Source organism: Fukomys damarensis, unplaced genomic scaffold (genome assembly GCF_012274545.1).
Source record: "Fukomys damarensis isolate Sample0158 unplaced genomic scaffold, DMR_v1.0_HiC HiC_scaffold_27, whole genome shotgun sequence".
Taxonomy (NCBI): Eukaryota; Metazoa; Chordata; class Mammalia; order Rodentia; family Bathyergidae; genus Fukomys; species Fukomys damarensis.
Window position 1 is genome coordinate 20,630,792 of NW_022900939.1, and position 10,914 is coordinate 20,641,705.

At 53.1% G+C, this 10,914-nt stretch overlaps 1 protein-coding gene across 1 annotated transcript in view; it reads right to left on the bottom strand.

Annotated features, from left to right (window-relative positions):
- The window catches only part of Gal (galanin and GMAP prepropeptide), a 5,967-nt gene extending 5,704 nt beyond the window's left edge, over nucleotides 1-263 (bottom strand). The window contains exon 1 of the mRNA XM_010636162.2: nucleotides 3-263. Coding sequence (XP_010634464.1) covers nucleotides 3-263 — 261 coding nt within the window. The remainder of the gene's footprint in view (nucleotides 1-2) is intronic.
- Nucleotides 264-10,914: the final 10,651 nt, after the last annotated feature.

The window sequence follows — 10,914 nt, forward strand, 5'->3', positions numbered from 1 at the left end:
ACAAGGGGCGCCCTCCTCCGGGCGCTGCACCGGGGTCGGGCCGGGCGGTCCTTGGCGGGGTGGGCCCAGTCTTGTGGTGAAGGGGATTCTTCATCCAGATGCGGGACAGCTGTGGGCCCTTCCTGACACAGGGGCGCTAGGATGGCGCCCGGGTTGAGTAGTGGTTGACGGGGGTGGTGGTGGGGGTTAGGGTTAGGTTTAGGAGGAGACCCTCCTGAGCTCATTCCCAAAGGCCTCCTGAACTCGGATTCACCCACGTGCATGGCGGTGCGCCGTCTGTTTCCGCCCCAATTGGGACATCAGGAGAAATGCAGGTAGCACCTCCAGGTTTCTGCAGAGGGAGGGGACTGTCAGCCCACCATGTGCCTGACTGTGCCCTCTACCTGGCTGGATACAACCCACATCTACAGCAGTCCTCTCCTTGGCAGCCTTAACAGTGGATGGAGGGGGGACAGCTGAAATGTGGCATCTCTTGGGACTCAGAAGTGACAGGGACAGACACCTTTTGTGCCTATGTCCTAGTATGTACACAGCACTAAGGAGCTGCCAGGGGCTGGGACCACTGTGCCCAGGAGACCCAAGGCTTCCTGGTGAGTCCTGCTGTCATTCGGAGATCTTGCTTGTCTTCTGAGAACGATTCCATCCCAGTGGATGGGACATCTTGGTCAGCCTCAACCTCTCCTTCCTGCTACAAGTCCTTCCTCCAGTCTTACCAGAGACAGAGGACACATTGATCTCAATCTCCCTTGTCAAGGAGGCTCCTACTGTGTTTGAAAAAGCAGAAGTTTTAAACCTAGATCCTTGGGATAAATTAAAAACTAGACACAAAGCCTGTCCCTTAGTCATGAGCTGGAAAATGAAGCCTGTTCTAATGAGCTTTCATTTAGGCCAGTGTACTCTATTTCCTTGTTCTGCTTTAAAAGAAACTTCAGGGTAGTTTACCTGTAAGCACCTCCTTATAGGGCCGAAGACCCTGGCACATGCCTATGATCTCAGCTATTCCAGAGGCTGAGGCAGGAGGATCCCAAGTCTGAGGCCAGCCTGGGAAACTTAGCAAGACCCTATTTAAAAATTTTAAAAGGGGCTGGGGCTCTAGCTCAGTAGTAGAGTGCTTGCCTAGCATGTGTGAGGCCCTGGGTTCCACCTGCAGCACTTAAAGTGCCTTTCCATCATCATCCTCTTTCCTGCAAATGTTTAAATTCAACAGGTGAAGAGGGGCACACAACTGATCACCTATGCTGCTCCCCCGTGTCCCCAAGGTCCCCAGGAAAATTCAGTCATAGATCCACGGCTGGGGTCTCAGTGGGGACAAGGTGGCCCCTGTAGGCACAGTGCATGGCCTCCTGCTTTCCCCACTGTACCCCGAGTGAGGGCTGACTGAAGCAGGGCTGTCAGATTGTCTCTCAATGGCCTTGGAGCAGCCAGCAGGGCAGTTCAGGGTCACACAAGGCATCAGCACTGCAACCAACATGAGAAAAAGAATCTATATATATTTATTTATTTATATTTAGCAGAACTGGGGATTGAACCCAGGACCTTTGCACTGAGCTACATCCCTAGCAGCCTCCCCTGCCCATTTTTGGGTGCCAGGGATCAAGCTCAAGACCTAGTACTTGTGAGACAGGTGTAGCATCACTGAACTAAATCCCCAGCCCTGCTCGCCCCTTTTCTGAGGAAGGGTTTTTCTAAGTTGCTAAATAGCCCAGGTGGGGATCAAACTTGCCACTCTCTGGCCTCAGCCTCCCAGAGGGTGTGTTCTACCGTCCCAGATAAGCTTTTTTAAAAGAGCCAAAAGCCAGGTGCCCTAGTCCCAAATATTCAGGAGGCTAAGGCAGGAGGCTCACTTAAGTCCAGGAGATCAAGGCCAGCCTGGGCAATATAGTGAATCCTTGGCTCAACACATAAGAAAATACAAATTAAAAAGAAGCTGAAACCACCTTTTGGCCATATTTTTCACATTATCTTGTGGAAAAATCATAAGCACCCAAGAGCAAATCTCATGTCTGCCAATCCATTTAAGGTTTCAGTGGGTAACTAGGCTCCTGTACTCTATAAACACAACCTGCCTATCTTCTCCAGGGTCCGACGTCCTCCGCCAAGGGGCGCAGCAGTTGCTGCTCCTTCCTTGTCTAGGAGAGGGGGTCTGCACCCTTCCCGGGTGTGGCTGGGACCCTGGCACAGAAGTGCTCACTGTGGCACTGTACCGACCACAGAGCAGGCAGGAGCGGTAGGCCAGCTGCGGCTTCCCACCGTCAGAGGAGCGGGTGAGGCAGAGGACAGCGTGACGACTGACAGCCCTGCTTCCGGTACAGGCTGTGCTGGAACCCACAGCCAGTGCTCTAATGGGCTCCGCGCTCAGCAATGACCCATTGAGAGTCATTGTCAACTTGTCATCTTCAAGACGGCCCAGTGTGTGGCAGACAAAATGGGTCACCATTAGAGTAATGGAAAGCAGTCTCACCTCCCCCCTGTGAGCTGGCTCATCTTCCCTTAGAAGCTCTGCTCACCGCCACCCAGAAAAACAACCTGAATCTGACAACCCCCAAAAGTAAGGGACCTGAGGCCATCTGGACTGTGACCCTGCACGGGAATCTGTCCTCCCACTGACCTGGCACTGGGCTGCACAGTGACAGGAGCAGCAAAGCACCCCAAGCTCACGGAGAGGACATTCTAGAGGACACTCAAACACGTGGGAGCAATGACACAAATACCCGCCCCCGCGCGCATCATGAGGAGGAGGCACGTGGATTCAGGGAGCCAGACCTGAGGGGTGGGCAGGTATGGGGGCGCCCCTGAGCATTCCAAGAGGGGGGATCAAATGGGGAGGTTCCTTTTTGTTCTCTTTTCTTTCTTCCTCGTGCCTAGAGAGGTGGGTAGCTATTTTGAACCACAACCTGATAGTCGCAGGTGACAGAGAGCAAGACCCAAGGACCCAGGTGCTAGGTCACCCTGAGTCTGGGTCTCTGAGCTGCTGATTCTAGCCTTATTTCATAGCAGAGACAAATACACTTCTCTCTTATTTAAGCCAATGGTTTTTAGGGTTTTCTGTTATCTATAGTTGGAATTACTGTAATCAGTGTCTCACACAAAATGCTCAACAAACCTTTGATGAGCAAATTAGTGATTACAAACAAATGAAAGGCTCCATCACAGCGGACGCCGGCAAGGAGCCGATGTGGGTAAGATGGGCTCTTACAGGGCAGGCTGGGGAGAGAGTGACAAATGCATATCACCTGCCAGGTCCACTGTGACCTCATTGCTATTGGGAAAGTGAGTAAATGCAGGATGACCTATAACTGGCCTTTATCTCACATGTACCCTGGAGTTGCTGGTAGCCATCCCAGACCTCCCTCGCTGCCCAGGGCCCACTCCTCTGGCACTGACACAGGGGCCACGAATGCAGCTGGCAGAGCCGTGGGTACAGAGCTCCCCCCAGCCAAGCTGCATTCCCCCGGGAAGACAGCTTGAGGTGAGCCCTCAGCCACTAGAACAGCGCTGAGATCTGCGTCTTCTAAAGGTGCTTAGTCACCTTTTCATTAGCTGGCACCCTCCACCTGTGTCACGGGGAGGGGGTCCCCAAGGTCTCTCCACCATCCTACCCAGACGCAGCTCCAAAGCAAGCTCAGGTCTCCCCTAATATTCTACAGTGAGTGGAGTGGGGTCGTTGCTCTTTTGGTCTTGCACCGGTCGTCCTACAAGCCCTGGGCTCTTTGGGGTGTGCTGTCCTTGCCTGGAAGCATTGTACCCTTCTCCCTAACTCACCCTTAGCCAAGCACCCCCAGCCCTGGGCTCAATACCTAGAAAAATCTCCATTTCCCGCCCCGCCCACTACTGGTGTCCTCTTGGGGCCCACCCTGCCGCAGCGCCCCTGTAGTGAGCTCTTGAGTTGAAATTCCTCAGCGAAGGTCAGGCACAAGACCTCTCTTGGAGTTGGGGGCTGCATCTGCTCCCTGGGGTGATGCACGCAGTTGTACACTTTCTGGGAAGTTAGTTCAGTCGGGAGGAGCGAGAGCTGGTGACAGCCCAGCAGCGACTGCCGGCGGTGGGGGCAGGTCGAGCGCTGACTCAGAGCCGCCCTGGAAGGCTGCACCTGTTTCCTGGCCCTGAGTCAGGCCCAGCCGCAGCTCTCCAAGCCATCTGGGAGCCCATCTGGCTAACGGGATTCGGTGCCTCAGGAGAGGGAAGGAGGGCAGAAAGGCTGTGGTGGGGCTGTGCTAGAATTACGGCTCATTTCCACCCAGAGCTTGACACACACAGCCTTGCTCCTGCCTGCTTCTCAGGGGCCTCAGAGACTGTGAGCGCTTACAAAGCCTTTTGTTGAAGGGCAATCTACTGACACAAAGGTTCTAAGTGCAGAGCTGGCTGCAGGTTCACAGCTCCCTCCTAGGGGTGGCAAACCCATCCCTCAGGCACCCCAAGGCCCCTCCTGTCACTTTCTGCCACTGCCCCTGGGGTAACAGGCCCTATGCCGTCCCTGGTTGGAGTCCGCCGCCTTACCTCCCAGCTTTCCATCATACTACTTTGTGTCCCTGCAGGTCCGGGACCGGGCATGACAGGGTCCCCCAGCTGGAGCTCCGTGGGCAGGGCGGCATTGTCTCTGCGAGTTCACAGCTTTGGGAGGAGAACCATACTGGGAAGGGCTAACACCACTGCAGCTTCGGGCTGAAGCTTCCCTGGATCTGGCCCGCCCTCCTCCATCCCAGGTTCCTCGGACTGTCAGGTTTGGGGAAAGTGGGATTTTTTGTGTGAAAACCAAGAGGTCCCAGGCAACCTGGGGCGATTGGTCGCTCCATTTCCGCATGGCTGCACCGGCTGCCTCTCCCTCTGAAATCCTGGATTTGCTGACTGCCCAAACCCTGGCTCGGAGGAGGACCCTCTCTGTCTCCCTCTGTGGTCTTCCCTAGGAGTGGCCACCCCAGCCACCCTCCTCCAAACCCCTCCTATTATACAGCAAGTCCCATCCCAGATGCCTCAGGTTAGGGTTAGACAAATACAAGCACGGAATGTGCTGTTACATTGGAATTTCAGATAAACAGTGAGTAATTTTCGAGTATAAGAATCTCCCATACCGTATTTGAGATGTGTTATATTAAAAGGTCCTTTGTCTGCAACTCAAATTAAACCAAAGCTGTGTGTAATGGGCCACCTCAGGTGCTGGGGCAGGTGGAAGGTGGGGAGGCCCAACCCTCAGAATGGAGGCTCCTGCCAGGGACAGGAACTAGCAGAGAGTGGTGTGGACCATGGGAAATGGAAAAGAAAACTCATAGATCTGGTAAAAAATGGTCATAAACACTAATTAAGAGGAAATAAGTTTGATGGGTCCTCAGTGGCAAGAGCTTTCCACTTCCCAGTGTGGCACAGACACCAGAAAACATTGTGACCTTGGGGGGAAAAATTAAAGTGACCCTGGGGGGGGAAAATTTAATTCTCGAACTCCATTATTATATTTGGAGAGTCAGGCTGACTTCCTGACGGAAGGACATTAGCAATTACTATCGTCAGGGCCGCCTTTTCCGGGGAGCGCAGCTGTCCTGCAAGCTGTCCAGACAGCAGCCCCTGCCCTACAGCTGGTTCCCTATGTGGGGCTGTGTCACCAAGGAAACCGCAACTGATGGTCATGGAAGTGATGGCAGAGAAGAGGCTGCTGTGGATTTCGCAGGCAGTGACAATGGGGACCTCTGTCAGACTCCCCCAGGTCTCCCCAGCCTTCTACTCTGGCTCCTGCTCAGCCCCATCAAGCGTTTGTCCCCCATGAATAAGTCCAGAAAAGTGCTCCTTCCCAGTCTCCCAAGCCCAGTGTCTCAAGTATTTGTTGTACGTATTGCCTTATAACAAATAAGCCCAAAACTCATTTATTTGCTCATTTTTGCAACACCGGTAGAGATAGCGGTGTCATGGTGCTGGCTCGGCTTGGGCCAGTGGATCCACCCAGGAGGAAGCTCAATTCTGTGGCTGGTGAGCCGGTGCTGGCTGGAGACCTGGGGTGCTGGGACAATACCTGGGCCTTTCATTCTCCTGCCTGTGGCTGCTTGGGCTTCCTCACAGTGTGGCGGCTGAGTTACAAGCAGAAGCAAAAGCCAGCCTCTGGAAGGCTGCACCTGGGACTGACATGTCACCTCTGCCATATTCTGTTGGTCACAGCCGTCATGGCTCAGGCTAGACTAAAGGCAGTCAAAAAATAGACCCCAACCTCTCAGCGGGCAGCCTCTCCACTCCACTGGAGCAGCGCTTTGAGCTGTCTGAAACACAGAGCTCCCTATCTTATTTTATTTTTATTTTTTGGTACCGGGGATCAAACTCAGGTCCTTGTGCTTGCAAGTAGGGCAGCGGCACCACTGAGCTAAATCCCTGGCCCAGAGCTCCCTGTCTTACTAGGAAGCCTTGTAGCACCATTAATCTCCGAGTTCAAATGTCCCATCACTCATTCTAGGCTTCTCAAGGCTGACCCTCACCTATCTTTCCACCCTCCGGCTGCCCCGCCTCACTCACTCCCACAGATGTTTCCCTCCATTCTGCAACCAAGCCGGCCTCCCTCAGATGGCTGTAGTGCTGGATCCCTCCTCTAACGCTCCTAGCATCTCTGCTCCAGGGCTTTACCCCAGGTGAAACCTGAGTGTGGGAGCAGTAGTTTCCCAAGCTCCCGACTGGCATAAGCAGGTCTGATGTCATCCCACTGCGTTGAGTCTCTTCTCTAGACCTGTCCCCATGGCCAAGGGAAAGGAAGACACTGACTGGCCAGGCAGGGCAGGTGCCCACAGTGGGGTCAGTCCCTATAGGACCACACAGGATGGTGGTTTTTAGAAGGTACAAACGCAGCAGATAACCACACGAGGGTCTGGGTGGTCACCCTAGCCTTAAAGTGTCTCAGGAGGAAGTAGAAGTGGGTAGAGAGATCAGGCCAGAGGAACATGGAGCCTCCCTCTCCCCTCCATTCCTAAATCCACCAGGTGGGAGGAGGGGGAATGGATGGAGAACGTCCCGTGTTCTCAGGGTATGGCTGAAGGGGCTCCGTGTAGGCTGGGTCCCTGAGGACCTTGACTCTGCCATAACGAGCACAGCCAGCACCCATAGCTGACACATGGAGGGGAGGGGCTCGACACCCTCCCTGGCTCAGAGCACCAGGACTCAAAGGCGCATCTTCCGGGGCTGCAGCCAGAGGCACGCAGGGGACTCAGCACCGCTCAAAGCCCTAATGAGCTGATTCTGCGAAGATGAAAGGACGTGAGGCCGCCTGGATCTGGCTAGACTGGACTGTCTTGGCTTTCATGTTCCAGGAGAGCTGTGCAGTGTCCAATGCATCTCCCAGATAAAGGTCCCTGGCCCACGCCTCTTCTTTCATCTGCGGCATCAGGAATCAGCCAGGAAGATGCCAGGGCAAGCTCTGTCTGTGTGTGACCCTGGCCCACAGAGCCTGGGTGCCTCTGGTCATCCTTTATGGTCTTGGCCCCTGCTGAAACCCTTTCCCAGAATCCAAGGGTGTTTCTTACCCACCCTCTGGTGCCTTTACCATGTTCCCCCACCACATCATCCCTTATGGCCCCAAACTTCAAGAGCCAACCGGCCCTCCACAGTTCACAGAGCATGGATGGAAAAGAATGTTTGTGGGCCCCGAAGCTGTGCACTCCTCTTCTCCCTACTGCAGGAAGAAAGCTTAAACCTGTATTTAAAATGTACCACGGAGACCACCCAGCCAGCCATTCTCCTCACCCTGGCTCCAGATGTAGAAACTGGGACTTGGGAAGGTGCTAATACCCTGAGGCCACTGGCCAGGCAAGGTTCATGGTCTCAGCCCCACTGGGGAAAGAAACTCACTGGGGATACAGGGAGAAGGAAGATGCCAGTGTGGGAAGGGGAGGGAAGACCCAGAAGCAGACCCAGCTCCTGGCTGGGCCCCACTCAGCCCATCCTCAGCCCCTAGGGGCCTTAGAATGGATCACAGGAATTGGGTTATTAGCTTTGCAGTGAGCGTGTAGGGTGGGAGAGTGAGGACCAGGGTGCCCTCGAGGTGGAGGGGCCGGAACCAAACCTGGGGCAGCTTCTCCTGGCAGGTGGGGACAGCTGTGGGGGAAATGACAAGGGACACACAGCATCCATGGGTATCCCTGGGGTGGCGCTTCGAGGCCCTGGGAAGCCCCCTAAGGCTGCAGTCAACCCCCCAACACAAGCGGGGTGGGGTCCCTCAAAGGGCTGGCAGCTCCCCCTCTCGGCCGCAGGGGTGTTCAAGGCAACTCGGCATGGCCCAGGTTGGGGACCGTCACTCAGGCCGGCGTGTGCCTCACTGCGTGGAACCGTCTCTCCAGGAAGGATCGAAAGGCTGTCCGGAACCTCGTCCACTCTGAAGTGCCCGCCAACGGTCACAATAAGAATGGTCTCTTTTGTGTCTTTGGGCTCATTGTTATCCAAGCAGGAAGGGATTAAAGTAATTTGGGATATTTATGCTCATTTTGCTATTTCAGTTTGGATAAATGAAATCACATCCTCTCGTGAGAAGAGCGATCAGTTTCATAACTAGGACCAGCCCAAGGTAACCTGCAGATGATTTAGTCTGACTTAAAATTGTAACTGTGACCAGGGAGAGAAAAAAAATAGCTTTCATTTCCCCCTTTGGGAAATAGTTCTGCTATGAAGATGGCTATTTTGCATTTTTGCCTTATTAACCAAGAAGAGATTTCAAAATTACCTTAAACATTCCCTTTCACAAGAAACAGTACATAGTGATAAAGATATTTTTTCACCAAGGGTGAAATGTCCAGAAACAAATCCTTCAAACTAGAATGGCGTCCGTGTGTGGTGGTGCACATCTGTAATCCCAGCGCTGAGGAGGCTGTGGCAGGGGAGTGACCACGAGTTTAAGGCCAGCCTGGGCTACAAAGCGAATTCAAAGCTAGCCTGAACTGTGTACGAGACCTTCTCAAGAAAGAAAAAAAATGGAGCAGAAGTGGAATGTGAATCAGGTGTTCTTCACTGGGTCCTTCGGATGGGCTGGCTAAGGGCAAGGCAGCTGCCACCAGTCTGGATTGGGGACCATGGACTGGAACTGGCTGGTTCCCAAAGGCAGATGTGAGTGAGTGTCAGACAGGGTCGTGGACAGGGAACACAGTGGCAAGCGATAAAGCCAGCCCCACGAGGAGGTGAGCTCCTGCCCTTGCCTGCAGCAAGGAGAGGCAGCAGCTCTCATCAAGGTCACGGGGCAGAAAATAAAGGGCTGGTGAGCAGCGCTGCTATAAAGGTCCTTGTCTCTGTCAAAGCCAGTGCTAGAAAAGGTCATCTGAACACTGGACCAGGAAAACAGGCTGACTGATTGCCTTTCCCGTTGTTGGACAAAATACAGTGGCCCCTCAAGTTACCACCAGCCTAACATACAAACAACTTGGGCTATGGCCTGAATTTTAGTTTTAACTTATGACCAAAGTCTTGAAGTACGACCAGAATGCCAGCTGCTTGTGCTTCCAAATGGTCTCAGATACAGATTTAACCCTTAAATTGTTCTGGAAGTAACATTACAGCGTCCTTTCCTGTATGGGATTAACTGAGAAATCCTGGGCCAGTGTCTTTCTAAGGACAGTGCGATCTGCCTGTATACAGGAGATTTTTTTTTTTGTTTTTGTACCAGAGATGGAACTCAGGACCTTGCACTTATGAGGTAGGCGTGGTGCCGCCGAGCTAAATCCCTGGCCCAGGAGAGAGAATTTCAGGGCTGCATAGAGGAACCTGGGCCTGCACTGAACAACTTGAATTACAACCAGTCCCTGGGCATGAATCGAGTTTGCAAGTCAAGGATCCACTTTATCCGACACTCACAACTTCAAAGAGGAGAGATTCATCTATGTCAGGCTTCAGAGGGTTCAGGCCATGGTGGGAGGGGACATTGTGTTGGAAGGGCCTGGTGGAGGAGAGCCGCTCACCTCACAGTGGCTGCAAGAGGAACACAGGGGAAAGAGGCAGCAGGAGACCCCCGCAGAGACCAGCCCGCAGTGCCCCGCCTCGTCCAAGTGTACCCTCCTGCCAGCACGCTCAGCTGTGATCCTCAGTGGATTACTCAGGTGACCCAGTCACCTCTCCGGAGTCTCCCTGTGCACTCAGGTGGACAGCTCAGATGAAGCGGCACTGGGGGGACATCCGAAGGGAGCTTATAAAGGCCCCGAGGCCCTCTGACCACGCGGTGCCACTGCCTCGCGGTGCTGCGGAGGGCACTTACCCTTCCTGCCTGGGACTCCACTGTGGACGTGCGAGGTGCTGGGACAAAGGCCACAACAACAGGCATCGCAGCGGCCCTGGGTGACTCCTGCTTCTGTCTTCCTCAACTGCTTGCTTTCTTCTCACATCTGTAAAGAAGAACGTCCTACAACTGCTTTCTTTTTTTCTTTATAAAAACTAAAATGTTCGTTATCAACACATGTTCGAATGTGAAACATGATCATCTGCTAAAAAAGAAGACAGCTCCATTCTTCAATAATTTCAGAAAAAGGAACTTCGGTTATTTAATTCTTTGGAATAGTTTCTGTAATTGACCCCCCCACCCCTGCTACACCATTCACTTCGGATCTGTATTCCTGAGCTCCTCGGAGATACAGGAAGGACAGAGTCTTCCTTTAGGAAACATTTCTCAATCTCACATTTCAAAAGTTAACCCTTAAAAAAGAGAAGCCCTTTTAAACCCCCAGCTCCTATTCCCACTGTAGATATACGGCTGAGTGCAAGTTCAGTCTATCAATAAATATATCCTTTCTCCTCAAAAAACACTTAAGATGCTTAATAGAATTTTAAGTTGAAAAAAAATCACTAAGACAGATGAAAGTGCCGGTCATTTTACTGCTGTTAACCTAGGGTGGTCAAGCATCCAGGTGATGAGAATGCTGTTGGCTGCCTGTGAGCTGCATGTGGCTGGAGGGCCTCTTAATCGTTCTCTCTTCC